We start from the raw sequence: 18,109 nt of genomic DNA, 5'->3' as shown, positions 1-18,109 counted from the left end.
TTGTTCATAATAGCTTATCCATATTGCTTGCTCTGAAATGAAGAGATTTTATCTGCTGTACCCTTATTACAAGAGGATGGAATTTTCTTTTATAAATGTTTTTTTTCAGTCGAGAATCTCAAGGGAATTAATGAAAAAAAAATCAAATGAAGGTGGCCTAGCTGTACCTGATCTAAAATTATATTATAAAGCAGCAGTCACCAAAACCATTTGGTATTGGCTAAGAAATAGATTAGTGGATCAGTGGAAAAGGTTAGGTTCACAAGACAAAATAGTCAACTATAGCAATCTAGTGTTTGACAAACCCAAAGACCCTAACTTCTGGGATAAGAATTCATTATTTGATAAAAACTGCTGGGATAATTGGAAATTAGTATGGCAGAAATTAGGCATGGACACACACTTAACACCATATACCAAGATAAGATCAAAATGGGTCCATGATCTAGGCATAAAGAACGAGATTATAAATAAATTAGAGGAACATAGGATAATTTATCTCTCAGACTTGTGGAGGAGAAAGAAATTTGTGACCAAAGATGAACTAGAGACCATTACTGATCACAAAATAGAAAATTTTGATTACATCAAATTAAAAAGCCTTTGTACAAATAAAACTAATGCAAACAAGATTAGAAGGAAAGCAACAAACTGGGAAAACATCTTCACAGTTAAAGGTTCTGATAAAGACCTCATTTCCAAAATATATAGAGAACTGACTCAAATTTATAAGAAATCAAGCCATTCTCCAATTGATAAATGGTCAAAGGATATGAACATACAATTTTCAGAGGATGAAATTGAAACTATTACCACTTATATGAAAGAGTGTTCCAAATCATTATTGATCAGAGAAATGCAAATTAAGACAACTCTGAGATACCACTACACACCTGTCAGATTGGCTAAGATGACAGGAAAAAATAATGATGAATGTTGGAGGGGATGCGGGAAAACTGGGCCACTAATGCATTGTTGGTGGAGTTGTGAACGAATCCAACCATTCTGGAGAGCAATCTGGAATTATGCCCAAAAAATTATCAAATTGTGCATACCCTTTGATCCAGCAGTGTTTCTATTGGGCTTATATCCCAAAGAAATACTAAAGAAGGGAAAGGGACCTGTATGTGCCAAAATGTTTGCAGCAGCCCTGTTTGTAGTGGCTAGAAACTGGAAAACGAATGGATGCCCATCAATTGGAGAATGGCTGGGTAAATTGTGGTATATGAATGTTATGGAATATTATTGTTCTGTAAGAAATGACCAGCAGGATGAATACAGAGAGGACTGGCGAGACTTACATGTACTGATGCTAAGTGAAATGAGCAGAACCAGGAGATCATTATACACTTCGACAACGATATTGTATGAGGACATATTTTAATGGAAGTGGATTTCTTTGACAAAGAGACCTAACTGAGTTTCAATTGATAAATGAGGGACAGAAGCAGCTACACCCAAAGAAAGAACACTGGGAAACGAATGTGAACTATCTGCATTTTTGTTTTTCTTCCCAGGTTATTTTTACCTTCTGAATCCAATTCTCCCTGTGCAACAAGAGAACTGTTCAGTTCTGCAAACATATATTGTATCTAGGATATACTACAACATATCTAACATATATAAAACTGCTTGCCATCTAGGGGAGGGGGTGGAGGGATGGAGGGGAAAAATCAGAACAGAAATGAGTGCAAGGGATAATGTTGTAAAAAAAATTACCCTGGCATGGATTCTGTCAATATAAAGTAATTATTAAATAAAAATTAAAAAAATGTTCTTTTTCTTTTTGTATAATATTTCTTATGCATGTTCTTTTATTATAATCACTATTATCATACCCTTTCTTTCTAAAATGATATTCTCCTACTACTGTTTTCAGAAATGAGAATCCTTTCACACTGGGAAGAACCAACATTTGTGATCTGTTTCTTAATGGATAATATATTGGGCGTCCTGCCAAAAATATCCTTACTACAAGAAGATGAGCTGGAAAAAAAAAAAGATGGCAGAAACTAAAATCAATGAAGATTTCTTGAAGTAGTTAATCACTTTTAGATGTCAGGAACTGTAGCTAAAAAGCTGTATTTTGTGTTTTCATTGGATAGAGTTGTATCTGTTGCCAGTTTTTGACATATCTTTTTAATTTTTTTTTAATTTTTTATTTTTTTTGCCAATGTCTTTTGCCAATAGCATGAAGTAGAACAGACATGATTTACTAAGGATTTTATCAAAAATTGCATTCTATCGCTGGTAGGAGGACTAGAACATAGAGAAAATGTTTTAAATGTAGCTTTTGCTTAAGTAATTTCCATCTCTTGTGAGAAAGAAGGTTATATTTCCATTTCTAAATCCTAATGTTATTATAGCTTTGTTCTTTCTACACTTCATTCCTTTTAGGGTGAATTATTTTTCCAGCTTCCTTCTTTCTCCTCTGTTTTCATGTTCCATTTTTTTCTAAACACTCCCTTTGAGCTTTCCTAGATCCACCTGGACTTCCCCACTAAAGTTCCTTTAATACCTGTCAATTTCTTAATTTATTTGATAAAAACCAAAGAAACAAACTAAATCAAGCAAAAATAATTCATATATCACTTTATTATTATTTTCTATTACTCTCTGATGAAGAGTGATGAACATGTCTCTCATTTGTACCTGTGATGCAGCTATCAGCCAGAAACATAACAAACCTTGGAACTCCCAAATCAAAAGAAGATGGTGGTTATTGAAGCCATGAATAGGAAAACAGTCATTTTCATGATGTATTCAGAAGGATTTCCAATACAATGAAGAAAAGTGGTCCTCAATATGTACTTCTTGGTTTCCAGTACACACATTTCCTCCTCTCCTTTTCTGTACAAGGAGCTCCAGAACATTTCTAGACTACTTTTTTTTTTTTTATATAACTGTGAGACTGGTTTAAGAGTGGTTAAAAGTGTGTACTATAGGAAATTCTAAAAAGTTGAAAGCCTGAGTGATCACATGCAAGCTTCTCTTCTACTTACAACAATTACAAAAATACACTGAATAATGTAATAAGATCAATAATAATAAGAAAAGGGGAAGTGAGGCAGACTCTTTAACAATAATTTCTTGACTTAAAAATGATAGAAATTGGAAGTGGTGCTTTTCATTCTTCTGAGTTGCAAGTATTAAACTGTGCACATGAACCAGGCTCCAGTTGTGGTCCTGTGCTCTGAACTCTGTAAGGTAGCTTACACAAATCATGTCACATTGAAATTCCTTTATTTAGAATTATTTGGTCTGGATGGTTCCACAACTTAATGACAGGATGGGAGGAATGTTTATGATCTGGGTGTGATAGTAGGTAAAAGAAAACTTGGTGCTATGACTAGGACAAGAACATAGAACCACTAGGCTGGTTTCAACCATATGTAACACAAAGAGAAGGCAGCATTGCCTGTTAATTTTTAACGTAGACTACAGAAAAGACAATATAGAACAAAAATATGTGCAAAGGAGCTAATTCATTGAACAAATACTATAAGATGAGGGAAATCCCAGGGGAAGAGTAAAGTTCTATAAAGCAAAGCTTCTAAACTTTGAGACAAGATTAAGGAACAGTTGCAAGAATTAGAAGGATTTAGAAGAGGAAAGAAACAAGCATTTTTAAAGACATCTATTACATGTCAGGCACTGTGCTAAGTCCTTTACAAATATCTCATTTGAACATCAACTTTTGATAATGATCTTTCCTGATGAGATTTCCCTTTGTGGGGGATTCTAAATAGGCTTTAAATCTAAACCACATAGGTACATAACACATTAGACTTATTAAAAATTAGTAAATAATGTTCTCAGACGGCTTCTGAAATATTTCTCCGAGGAAATAACTGTATAACTATGAGGAATACAATCCACACATGTACATGTATGCACATACATATAAAGAGACGTAATAGCTAAGCATCGTTTTATAGTAATTAGTCTTTTTATCACACTTTCATATCTGTATGAACTCCTGCCTATAATTATTGTTGTTTATGAAATTGCCTTTGAATTAATAATACAACTTACCACATCATACGATATAGTGAGAATAAGATCAGACTTTACTGTTGTTTATCAGTCATATCTGACACTCTATTTGGGATTTTCTTGCTTGGCAAAGATATTGGAGTGGTTTGGCATTTCCTTTTCCAATTCATTTTACAGATGAGGACACTGAGGCAAACAGGGTTAAGTGACTTACCTAAGGTCATGAAATTACTAAGTGTCTGAGTTTGGATTTAAACTCAGGTTCCCCTAACTCCTGTCCATTGCTCCTCCTAGTTGCCTTAGGTCAGTCGAGTTCCACACAAAATCACAGCTCTCTGAAGTGCTTAAGCAACCCATAAACAATACAATTCTTGTCCAAATCTTGAATACAGCCCAATACACAGCAGACCTTCCTCTGATCTTATACCCCTGCAACATTTGGGGTGTAGCTATTACTATATCATCAACCATTTTTTTCTGATCATACATATCCTTTATGTTTTTTATGGTACTCTAGATAAACAAATCATTCACCATAGTAGCTTTTCCATATTCTTTTAGTTTCCCTTCAAGTTTTGCACAGCTCATTCTTTCCTTTCCCTTTCAACTGAGAACCTGCTCTCATATTTCTTTGAAAAAGATAATATAATTTTCAGAGAACTTTTTATTATCGCTGTTGGAACTGGCCTGTTGCTAGACTAGCCAGGCATTAACTGAGAGAACTGACTCCATTTTCTACCATCAATTTACTGATCTATAAGGAAGTTCCTATGTACCTAATGTTATTTGAGTCAGCTATATTTAGGTTAGGAATACAAATCTTTAATGACAAAATTCAATTTATCAAACTTCACTTAATCATGTAGGGAAGATTAATATTTTTTTCCCCTGATCACAATGTCTTTGTGTTTTGTGGAAAGACAATTGCATATCAGACCATTCACTAATTAATAATCCCTGAGGTTTTCCTCTGCTCCAATCCCTGTGAATTCACCCAGACAAAAACAATTTGATATAAGAACAGAGACCCAGAAATTTGGCTGTCTATATGCAAGGCTACTAGTGTACAAACAAGCCTTATTTGTGTACCTGTAGGACTGGGGAACAGCATACTTATATTCCTTTGAGTAATAAGTCATTTGACTTGTGATTCTTTGGGCAATTATATCCTTTCTCATTAACACAACTATGATTTTCTTATACTCTTGGGTTCCTTATCTCATACCAGTCAAATACCTTTTACCATTATTTCTTCCTTCATTCTTTTCTCACATGAAGAGACAGGCCTTTTTTTTGCCAAGGCAAATCAAATTCATATTCAAGAGATTAAATTTCCTCACATCTTTTCCAGCATACTACCTTGTCTTTACACTTAGTCTCTGGCTAATATTTTATCCTTCCCTGCCTAGTGGCTGCTTTCCATAGACATACCCCTTTCTCTCCTTCTTCAACACATGCTCAATTGATTCCTCATTTGTGTCAGCTATAATCCTATAAGCATCTTTTTTTTTTTTCCCATGGCCCTAAAAAGGTCACATAAAATGGCAAATTCTCTTCCACTTACTAGCTTCTTAACTTTTTACAACCCAGCCTTTAATCCCATCATTTCATCAAAACTTTCTCTCTTTTACATTACGGTTGATCTCTTAATTGGACATTAATCTCTTCAGTTTATCCTTTTAGTTTACTTCCCGGTGTCCTATGCTAGATCTTCATTAACTTCCTGTTACATCAATTAAATTAGCAAATATATTAAAACAGATAAAATTTAATGTTGGAAATACTATGGAGCAATGGGTAGACTATTAATCTGTTTGTAGATTTGTGCCATCATTTTCAAAGGCAATATTCAATTCAGTGCAAAAATTTATTATGTACCTACTTTGTGCAAGTTATTGATAAATAGTGATATACAGTGAAAATTACAAAACCATTGAGATCTTTGACCTAGAGATGCAATCACTAGTATAGTATTCTAAAAATGTTGTTGAAAGGAAAATCCATATTTCTTTGTATAAAATATCTATATCTCTTTATCATGATATTAAAAGAAAGCACTATGCACAATGATCAGTGATAGAATAAAATATATTTATGAACACAATAGTTTTACATACTATAGAGCAGCAAATAGGAGGAATACCCTAGAAACAAAGAAAAACTGAAGTAATCCAGAGGAAAGAAAGCACAGTCTAGTCATTTGAACATGAACAGAACTGTATAAAATAATAAAAACAATAACAGCCACAAATTTACAAAATTACAGAAAAAGAAAAGATAAGAAAGAGCATGCTGAAGGAAACAGAAATTTTTAAAAAATCTTTTGTTTAAATTAATATACATTCAAAAGCCAAAATCAAGTCAAGAAAATCTAGCTTCAAGTCCTGGACTTGACACATGCTAGCAATGTTAACCTGATAAAATCATTCAACTTCTCATGGCTCTAGACAACTATTAGTGGCAGAAAAGATGCTGGCCTTCCTCTGTAGTGGGAATTGTTTTCTGATAATTTACTATACCAAAGAAATAACCATTTCATTTTTTAAAAATGGAAAAAAATAAAGAATTTGCATTTTTTTTTGGTTTTGAACTATATAACTCATGTTTTGGGTATTTTGAATATTCACTTTTGGTGATAAATAATATATATATATGTATATATACATATATACATATATACATATATATATATATATATATATATATATATATAATTTTACTTTTTTCTTTATCAAGGAAGCAATAAAAAGTATGGAAACATAAGCTACTATGTAGGCATAAAAATTTGTGTCTGGATGAAGAAAGGTGGCAATTCTACTGAACTCATCTAATGATCATACTTAAATCTGGAAGTCCACATTTTAAGAACAACATCATAGTCTGTTACCTTATCATAGCATTGAAGTAATCTAGTTATTGTTTGACCAGATTGGTGAAGCTTAAGCTCTAATATATTGTAAAAAATTGAAATCTTTGAGTATGATACTAGAAATGTCATTCTGAAGATATTATTGAAATGCTTACTATCAAGAGGCTGCCTATGAGGGGATGAATCCATTGGTCATAATTGGTTATAGCTAGTTGGCAAATTACATCATGGTGAAGAATTTGAAAACTATATCATATAACAAAAAGTCGATAAGACTTCTCCTTTCTCTCTTCTGGTTTCTGGCTTCTCTGACCAGAAGTTAGAAATGCAGAAGTTAGTTGTCTAACTTTAAAAAAGGAAGATTATTTCATCAATAAATAGGCTTTCATATCGAAGAATAATGAAGAATAACACTTATTCAAAATAGATTCTGAAGGCAAATTTCAAACTAAATGAAAGGTCAGTAAAGGTACATTTTGATTTGACATAAAGAATATTCTAAGGATTTAAAATAATCTCAAAATATAAATAGTCAGTTAGGGAGATCTTTTTCACTTAAAGTTTTCAGGAAAAGTATGGGAGATCAATTGCCAAGCAATGTGAAGCAAGGAAGAGAGGTCCTATAACAGCTTGTCTTAGATGACTTTAAGTTCCTTTCCAACTCTGAAATTACTTTATTTCATAGGTTTCTTTCTATATAGAGCATCTCTCAAGGCCTTTTGGACCTGCTTATTCCGTAGTGTATAAATGAAAGGATTCAGCAAAGGGGTGATCACAGTGTTCACAAGTGCAGCCTCTTTGTTAGCTTTTAGTCTATCAGCCTGCTTTGGTTTTACATATATAAAAACACAACTTCCATATGTCAGAAATAGGACAATGAGGTGGGAAGAACAGGTGGAAAAGGCTTTCTGTCTCTCTTTGGCAGATGGGAGATGAACTATGGTAGTTATTATATGGGTATATGATATGATTGTTATTATGAGGGAAGACAGAATAATAACTCCTGAAAAAGGAAAGGATAATGATTCAATGATACTGGTATCAGAACATGAAAGATGCAACAGAGGACCAAGATCACAGAAGAAATGGTTGATGACATTAAAGCCACAAAAAGATAACTGAGAGATCATTAGGATTGGACCAATGGTTGATATGAAACCCAAAAGATAGCAGGATAAGACTAAGAAGAAACAAACCTTCATGTTCATGATGTTGTGGTAATGCAGAGGGTTACAGATTGCCATATACCTATCCAGGGACATCACAGCCAAAAGCAAGAAGCATGCTGACCCCAAAAATAGAAAGAAAAAGGTTTGGGTGAGGCAGGCAGCAAAAGAAATTGTTTGCATTCCTGAAAGGAAGATTGATAGCAGTTTGGGAATAACAGTTGTTATAAAGCAGCTTTCAAGAAAAGAAAAGTTACTTAGGAAAAAATACATTGGTGTTTGGAGGCAGTGGTCAGACCATGTGATGGTGACAATGACAATACTTCCCATGATGGACACTAAATACAAAAGCAAGTGGACCATGAAAAGGAGTTTCCCCAGATGTTGAACAGCAGGAAATCCCTCCAGGATAAATTCTTGGACAGTTGTCAAATTATCTATTTTCCCCATGTGCTTTACAGGACCTATAATAAATAAAGGATCATTAATGAATAAAAGTTATGAAATATAAGGGGGGAAATCTTATGTTTATATGCTATATATAGAGAGAACTATAAAAGGGGACAGTCCAAATGAAAAGGAATTTTTGAAGGACCAGGAAATCCTGATAGTTTTCTAGTAATACACTTGAGTTTGAAATGGAACTTAATAAGTGTTTAAGATAAATATAATATATATGTATTATATTATACACATAATATAATACATATATATATATATACATTCAATCACCATATATTTTAAATGTGTGCAATTGTTGGCCTATTTCAAATTTAATTAATCAGCAAGGTATTAATTCAGTAGATAGAAGGAGTAAAACCTAGTCTGCATTTTTAATTTCAATTATGCATCTAAAATATAGTAATTATTATTTTCAGTGGTTTGATTTCATGTTCAATTTTTTTGAGGGTGCAGATATAGGCTTGTGATTTCATAGATATGGAGAACTCTGAAATATAACCCAGTAACTATTATGCACCTTATAATCTTAGAGAATTCCCTGCAGTACTGAGAAGGTATGTGAATTTTCCAGGATTATGTAACTGCTAGGTGTCAAGACTTATACCCAAGATTTCCAGCCTAAAGACTCTGTCTATCCACTTCACCACTATCTCTCATTTTAGACATTACAAAATTTAAATTTGTTCCTGATATTTTTTAAGCAATAATTTACATTTCCATAGCACTGAATAATTTAAATGCATTGTGAAAAAGTCCTCACCAGAGACACATAAAATAAGGAAGCATTATTATCCCCACTTTAGGTGAGAAAGCTGGGCTTCAAAGAGATCAAATGATTTGCTTAGTCAAAAAAGCATCAGAATTTTGTCAATCTTCTGTTTGTTCAGTCTTCTGATATAAAATCCAATGCCTTTTTATTATGTTTCTTTTATTCAAGTAATTAATATTCTATTTTTAAGGGAAGGTTATAGTACAACCTCTGACCCAAACAACAGTTTATGCTAATGTTGAAAAATAAAAAAAATTAAATCAAAACAATGTCTTTCCAAAAAATACTCAATGGACTATCAATTTAACCTAATTTCATATGTAGTTTTATTAGTTGAGAAGCAGTATGATGTAATGGAAGTAAAGCTGGTCTCAGACTTAGGAAGATCTGGAATCAAATTCTGTCTTTAGCATATATGGTCTGTGTGATTGTGAGTATGCCACAGGACATTCCCAGTGCCCTGGATGAGAGGTGTCAAACCCACTACCCATTGGCTGCATGCTGCCCACAATCCTTCTGAGTGTTGCAGGAACAAGATTAAAATGTAGTTTTAATTTGAGTTTAATGTAACTGATATTTTAATTAAAGAAAAGCAATAGATAATTTAATGGCTGGCCCAAGGGGTTCCTTATATTTGATTTAGTTGCTCTCTGTTTTTTGAGTTTGATACTACTATTCTAGACAGTTTTACAAAACTACAAATTTCATAGAAAGTTCTGACCTGCATAAATAGATGACATTTCTTCATCTGGGAATTTTCTAGACTGGTGAAATCACATGTAGTTTCTATCTACTTATTACTTACTATTTATCATAATAGTATCTAGAATCTAACAATCTTTTGGAATCAAGGATTACATTTGTTCCAAGATGAGGCATTAAAATAAATCTTTAGTGGAAGGAAGCATAGTATATTAATAGTAAATCAGAAATCTATCATACAATGACTATGTCACTGAGAATTACTTGATGGGGTTACATTATGGCAGCTATGTTTTACAATGCATAGAGTACTGGGCATAAAGTTAGGTAGACTGATCTTCCTGAGTTGAAATAAGGCCAAATCAAATACTTGTTAGCTATGTGACTCTGGGCAAATCACTTAATCCTGTTTGCCTCAGTCTCCTCATATGTAAAATATGAGCTGGAGAAGAAAATGATAAACTACTCCAGGATCTCTGCCAAGAAAACCCCAAATAGAGTCATGAAGAGTCAAATGTGATTGAAGCAACTAAACAATAACATGCAAAATTGCATCAAATCCATCCAGATTTCTGATCCCTATTGTGCACTATTCATGATGATCCAGATTGAAAAGCATGTTGGAGTCTAAATAATAGTATCTTTTTCAAATAGAAATGAGGCCCACTAACCCATAAAAAAGAAGCTCTGAGGACAGAATATTGATCTACAAAACTACATATTAATACTACATATGGCCTGTTATATTTTTATGTATCTTGTTAAATATTTAGCAATTTCATTTCAATCTGCTTCAGGTTTCTGTGGCAACTCTAGTCCACTTCACCATAAAGATGGAGATATTAGATAAGCAAGCAAATTGAGGAGAGCACTCATATACCTGGGTTTGCAAGATCCAGAAGTTAGAAACTTGGCTTTCTCTTGTTTTCATCTTCTACAATCTAGACTGAGTTAAAGGAAAAAAGAGAAAATATTTGCATTTTAGATATTTCCATGTTATGAGAGGAAGACTGTAGAGACACACTTGTAGTAGATAAGGGTAACAAGGCCTGTCTTTATTTTTATTTCCAATCTCCAAGCCATGTTTTGAAAAACTGGCCAAAAATAAACAGTCACAGGATTTTAGTCACATGCATACCTTGATTATTGAAATCCAAAGATTAGTTTATAGTTATATTTATTGAAATTTTAGTAAGATGGCATGGCTTCCTTACCTCATATCTTGGATGTTCTCCTTAGGGCAATGCTCTGTTCATTTCTTGCATCTTGGGAAATAAGGAGAGCTTGAGTTGTAAGTACCCATTTAAAGGAGAACAGAGTTCCCTCAGGGAGATTTTTCTTTTACGTTTACATATATTTTCTAGGACACATACCTTTATATTAAAGTCTTCAATTTTGTATCCCATTTTCCAGAATTAGATTCTCACACTATTATATTCAGAGGTAGGACTGATCTTCATTGATGATCCAGAGCATCTGTGATGTGTTTCTCAATAGATTATTTATTACAGTCATGCAAAAGGCAATAAGATAGACAGACCTTTGCCACACCCAGAAGTCATTAGAATTAGCAAGAACAAAATATTGAAGAACCCAAAGCCTAGGGAGTTTTCTCTTGAGATAGTTATAGAAATTCCCTTTAGGAAACTAATTGGTCACTTTTGAAAATTGAAAGTACAGCATTCAGATTGTACTTATATTTTATAGTAAAGTATGTACAGACTAATATTTGTGTTTAATAGTAGCTTCTCTAAGGTGGAAGAGAAGGGAAGGAAAAAAAATTACATGATATTTTGTTGTATATTTGAAAGGAATAGCAAACTGTGCATAGTATATTTGTAGTTTCATGTACAATCATCTTTTAAAAAAATTTTTGTTTTCCCTAGTTAAATGTAAAAAACCAATTTTTGGTTATACATATACATTAATTTTTAAAACACATTTTCTTATGAATCATGTTGGGAGAGAAAAATCAGAACAAAAGGGAGAGAAAGAAGAACAAGAAAAAAAAAGTGAACATAGAATGTGTTAATTTACATTCAGTCTCCAGAGTTTTCTTTCTAGATATAGATGGCATTTTCCATCTAAAGTTTATTTGGATTGTCTTGGATCATTGAATTGCTGAGAAGAACCAAATCTGTCATAGTTAATCATCATACAATCTTGCAGTTAATGTTTGCAATGTTTGCCTCGTTCTGCTTTTTTTACTCAGCATCAGTTCATGTAAATAAAATCAACATGTTCATCTTTTTTTTTCATAAAAATAACATTCCATTATTTTCATATATCATAACTTATTCAGCCATTCCCCAATTGATGGATATCTACTAATTTTACAACTTTTAACCACAACAAAAAGAGCTGCTACCAACATTTTTTGGACATGTTAGTTCTTCCTCTCTCTTTTATGATTTTGTTTTGGGGGGATACAGCTTCAATAATGGCAATGCTCTGCCAAAGGATATGCCAAAGGAAATTTTGAGCCCTTTGAGCATAGTCTCAATTGCTCTTCAGAATGTTTGAATCATTTCACAACTTCACCAACAATACATTGATGTCCCAGTTTTCCTATATCCCCTCAAAAATTTATCATTGTTTTTTTCCTATCATCTTAGCCAATCTAAGAGATATGAGGTAGTACTTCAGAGTTGTTTTAATTTTCATTTCTCTAATCAATGGTAATTTGGAATATTTTTCATATGGATATAGGTAGCTTTAATTTCTCCATTTGAAAATTGACAGTTCACAGTTTTCAATCATTTATCAATTAAGGAAGGATTTGTATTGTTATAAATTTGACACAGTTTTAAAAATATATAAGACTTTAACAGAGACATTTTTTCCCAGTTTTCTGCTTCCCTTTCAATCTTGGCTACATTGATTTTATTTATACAAACCCTTTTTAATTTAACGTAATTAAAGTTGTTCATTTTGCATTTCATAATATTCTCTAGCTGTTCTTTGACCATAAATTTCTTCCTTCTCAAATATCTGATAAATAAACTTTCCCTTGCTTTCCTCATTTGCTTATAGTATCACCCTTCATGCCTACATTATGTATTTTGAGCTTATTTTGATATGGCATGTGAGATGTAGATCTATGCTGAGTTTCTGATGTTTTTTTCCAGTTTTTCCAGAAATTCTTTGACATAGTGAAAAACTCCAGAAGCAGTTAATTGTTTCAATAGGTTTTTGGATGAGTCTCTAGGTATTATCTGCATCCAAGTATATACAATTACAATTATATACAATTATATCATCTGCAAAGACTGGTAGTTTTATCTTTTCATTGCCTCTTCTAATTAATTTATTTTTCTTTTCTTATTGCTAAACTCAACCTTTCTAATACAATATTGAAAAATAGTGGAAATAATAGACATCCTTATTTCCCCCATGATCTTATTGGGAATGCTTTCAGCTTATCTCCATTATAAAAATGCTTTTAGATGGATACTACTTATCATTTTAAGGAAAACTACATTTATTTTTCTACATGTATTGACATGATCATATGATTTCTATAAGTTTTCTTAATGATATGGTTAATTATGCCAATAGTTTTCCTGATATTGAATCAATACTGAATTTCTGGTATAAATTCCACTTGGTCATAGTGTATTATCTTTCTGATAATTTGTAATCTCTTTTCTAATGTCTTATTTAAAAATTTGGCATTGATATTTATTAATGAGATTGGTCTGTATTTTTTTTCCCTTTATTTTGGCTCTTTCTGGTTTAGGTATCAGCACTATCTCTGTGTAATAGAATGAATTTGACAGAACTTTTTTTTTTTTAATCTATTTTCCCAAATAGTTTACATAGTATTAAAATTAATCATTCTTTAAATGTTTGGTAGAATTCACTTGTAAATCCATCTGACCTGAGGAGTTTCTCTTAGGGTGTTCATTGGTGGCTTATGCAGTTTCCTTTTCTAAAATGTGGTTATTTAAGTAATTTATTTTCTGCGCAATTTATATTTTTGTAGATATTCATCCATTTCAATTAGGTTATCAGATTTGTTGGCACACAGTTGGGCAAAATAGCTCCTAATTTAACCTTTTTTATTCCTTTATTGTTTTTTCTTTGATATCATCATAGTAGAATCAATTCATTCTTACAACCTCTGTCCATATATGCCCCCTCTAACTGCCTAATAAAAGATATCATTCTCAAGAATTACAAATATCACTTTCCCATTTAGGGATGTAAACAGTCTAACCTTTAAATATTTTTTTTTCTTTCCTGATTATATTTCTATGCTTCCCTTAAGTATTACTTGAAGTTCAAATTTTCTTTTTAGTCCTGTTTTTTTCTTCAATATAAATGATCAAAAGACCCTTAATTCTTTTCTCCTGAACTACGATGGTCAGACTAGTTGGGTAGTTGGTTGATTCTTGGTTGTAATCCCTAGGTCCTTTGTCTTCTGAAATATGGCATTCTAAGTCCTCTGATCCTTTATTGTAGAAGTTGCCAAATCTTGGGTAATCCTGACTGTTCTTCAATACTTGAATTGACTTTTATTTTCTGGCAGCTTGTAGTATTTTTCTCTTGAGATTATAGTTCTGGAGTTTTGCAACAAAGTTTTTTTAGGATTTTCCTTGTGGGATCTCTTTCTGAAGGTGACCAATGAATTTTTTCAATTACTATTTTGCCCTCTGATTCTAATATATTAGAGAAGTTTTCCTTAATGATCCCTTGAAAAATGCTATCCAGACACATTTTTTTTTTTTTTTTTTGGTTGTGGCCTTTAGGTAAACCAATAATTTCAAAATTTTCTCTCCTGGACTCATTTTCCAGGTTGTCTGTTTTTCCAATAAGTTATTTTACATGTTCTTTTATTTTTTCATTCTTTTAATTTTGTTTGATTCTTGATATCTCATAAACTCATATTATGATTTAGCTTCCATGTGCCCAGTTCTGGTTTTTAATGTTTGATTTTCTTTAGTTAGTGTTTGTATTTCTTTTTTCATTTGATTAATTCTACTTTTAAAGGTGTTGGTTTCTTCAGTAGATTTCTTTTAATTTGGCCAATTGTATTTTTTAAGGAATTTTTTCAATTTTTTCCTTCCTTTTCCAAGCTGTTGGCTCTCTCTTGAATATCTCATTTCTTTTTCCATTTTTCTGTCTTTCTAATTTGCCTTTTAAAATCTTTTATGAGCACTTCCAAGAAGCCTCTTTGAGCTTGAGACCAATTCACATCACCCTTTGAGATTTCTCATGTGAGCATTTTGTCCTTGTCTGGGTTGATATTTTGATCTTCCCTGTCACCATAGTAGTTTTCTATAAACTGCTTTCCTGTTTATTGCTCATTTTCTTTTTTTTTCTTTCTATTTTGTGACTTTTTAAGGTCGAACTCTGCTCCTGGGGTACAGGAAATGCTGTCCCAAGATTCTTGTGCAGCTCTGAACCTTGGCTTTGAGCAATGTTTGCTTGGGTTTGACGTCTTGCTCACAGTAGGGGTAGCCTTACCTGCTCTTCCAAGCATAAGCCTGAGCTGGCAATTTGTCGTCTGTAATGGGACGGGAGGCTGCCTCACTAGTCTGCTCTGCTACTAAGCCAGTACTGATGGTCTCAGTTGCTAATCTGCTATGATTAAGACTCTCTCACTCTGGATACTATCTCAGCTGGGCTGCACATTCCTTTCACTCCAGTGAGACTGATTTTTTCTTGAATTTCTTGAAATCTATCTTGAGCTGAACAGTGCTTTCATTCCATCACACTGTTCAGAGAGTTGGTTTTATGTGGTTTTTGAGGGAACTGGGAAAGCTTGAGCATCTCCTGACCCATTCCTCCACCATCTTGGCTCCATCCTTTAACCCTCCTGCAATCATCCTTTTTATTATAATATTGTGAAAATGTTTATTTTTAAATATTGTTTTTTTATTTTTTTAAATTCTCTCACATTTTAACCTGTTTCTTTGCCATTCTTGAAAATGGGATAGATATTTTACAAACAAAATTAAACAAAGAAACCCGTAATAAGTATATAACTTTGGGTGTCTCTGCCTAAACATAATATGGGTAATAAATAATATAATCTAGAGATCTTAATATAAGAAGGCAACTTTGATCTCATCAAATATTCCTGAGACTTGGTCTATGGGATCCAGAACTCCAAAATGGTTCTACAGAAGTTCTTAATCTTTTTTTTTTATTGGACCCTTTGGAAGTATGGGTCATTATATAGACATCTAAGAGAACTATTTTAAGTATATACAATAAAATATATAAGATCATAAGCAGATCAATTATAATGACATTAATGTATTAAAAACTATAAAAAGAAAAGAAAAACACAAGTTCAAAGAGGCCAAGTTAAGAATCTCTGTTCTAGAATGATAATTTATTCAGATTGAACAATAATATATTACATATCATATATATTTGTTTTTTGTGGCATAAAAGTCATTCTCCAAAAAGTGTCAGAAGCAAGATTTGCAGCATACATTCTAGATTTTTCTCATCAGGTGGCTAGTGCAAAAACAATGGAAACCTTAAGAACAAAGTAATTCCTCTACTTTGCATATCTGACAAAAAAAGAGAGAAAAGTGGAAAATAATTTTATATTCACTACAAATGTGGGGAAAGCCAATTTTAAAACAGAGATAGAATATCTCTGGCCTAAAAATTCCACAGGCGGAGGAAGCTCAGGAAGTATAGGAAGCTGTCACAACTTTAGTATTTTCTTCCTTAAATAATTTTTTGATGTTGTTTTTAAAAAATAATATTCTTCTATCTCTCATTCTCCTTCCATAGAATAACATGGCATAGCATCTAAAATAAAAAGAAGAGGTAAACAAACAGAATAGTTGATAAATACATAGAAAAAGCTTTAAAATATATGCAATATACATGATTTTTACCTCTCCAAAGGGTTTGATTAGAATGTATTCTCAGAATTTTTATTTTGTTTTGTTCTTTTTTTTAAAATAAATTTTCAAATCCTCAAGGAATGAAGACTAGCACCTCTGCTATGATGACTTGCCAGGGCCGTTTCATGGCTGCCCATTCATCTTTGGTTTCTATTTGACATTCAACTTTCACCTGGGGCTCTAAGAAGCTATAGCATGAGCAGTGACCACACTCAATAAACTGTCTTGGCAAACAGGCCAAACCAAATTGATCGTAACCAATAGGCTTCAAACTTATGGTAATCTAGAAAGCTATGTACCTCAAGCATGTGAAGACTTCCTTTTTTTTTTTTTTTTTTTTTTTTTTTGAATGAGCAGTTGAAAATGGTTTGTTCCAATGGTAATGAAGGTGGCTAAAGCAGCTACTGTGGAACACCTAGAGTTTGGTCAAAGATTGAAGACATCACAGTCACTTCATCCCAGGACATAATTAGTTATATTGATTTTTGTCTTGTCACTGGAATTTGATGATGCTAGAAGAGAGAGAAATGCTAATGATTTTGTACAACTCTGCCTTACTTAAATTCAATTTGTGTAGAAATTAAGACTTCATCTTGTGATGTTATTTGTACTTTTAGGAAAAAAAATAAAGGACAAACAACAAAAACTCTGCATTTCAGTTGTGATTTTATGTGTGTGTTTGTTCGTTTTGTTTAATTGTAGTCATTATAGATATTGTTTTCTAGGCTCTGCTTACTTCAATATGCACCAGTTAATGGAAATTATCTCTTTATGCTTCTCTGTATTCATCCTATTCACAATTTTTTTTTTACATCAGTCACTGACATTCCATTCCATTGATGAACCACAATTTGTTTAGCTATTTCCCAATTAAAGGCCATCTGCTTTGTTTTCAACTCTTTGCTATGACAAAAATATTAGTATAAATATTTTGGTGCATATTGGGACTTCTTATTAAAGGTTTCCTGGAGAAATAATGTTAATAATATTAGTCAAAGAAAATCAAAATTTTGGTCATTTTGCATAATTTGGAATTGCTTTCCAAAAGGGTTGCACCAATTCACAGCCCCAACAATGCACTAGTGCACCTATCTTTTCACAACCTTTTTAATATTGACTGTTGCCAAATTTTGTCATACTTGTCAATGTGCAGGATGTGAGGTGAAATTTCAAGGTGGTTTCAATTTACATTTCTCTAATTATTAATAATTTGGAGCATTTTTTCACTTGGTTATTAATAGTTCCAAATTCTTTCAAGAACTGTGCATATGGG

General features: G+C 32.5%; 1 protein-coding gene across 1 annotated transcript; it reads right to left on the bottom strand.

Moving 5' to 3' along the window:
- Window positions 1-7,539: 7,539 nt before the first annotated feature.
- On the bottom strand, window positions 7,540-8,481 carry LOC127547196 (olfactory receptor 6M1-like). The gene has a single exon (XM_051974009.1). It carries the CDS (start codon window positions 8,479-8,481, stop codon window positions 7,540-7,542), a length of 942 nt encoding a protein of 313 aa, XP_051829969.1.
- Between the last annotated feature and the right edge of the window lie 9,628 nt (window positions 8,482-18,109).

The sequence above is a fragment of the Antechinus flavipes genome, chromosome 2 (assembly GCF_016432865.1).
Source record: "Antechinus flavipes isolate AdamAnt ecotype Samford, QLD, Australia chromosome 2, AdamAnt_v2, whole genome shotgun sequence".
Taxonomy (NCBI): Eukaryota; Metazoa; Chordata; class Mammalia; order Dasyuromorphia; family Dasyuridae; genus Antechinus; species Antechinus flavipes.
Note: the sequence above shows the minus strand (reverse complement) of the source record. Positions and strands in the feature narration are given on the sequence as shown.

Coding starts and splice junctions, on each gene's coding strand:
- LOC127547196 (XM_051974009.1), bottom strand. CDS start 8,481: ATGGGGAAAATAGATAATTTGACAACTGTCCAAGAATTTATCCTGGAG.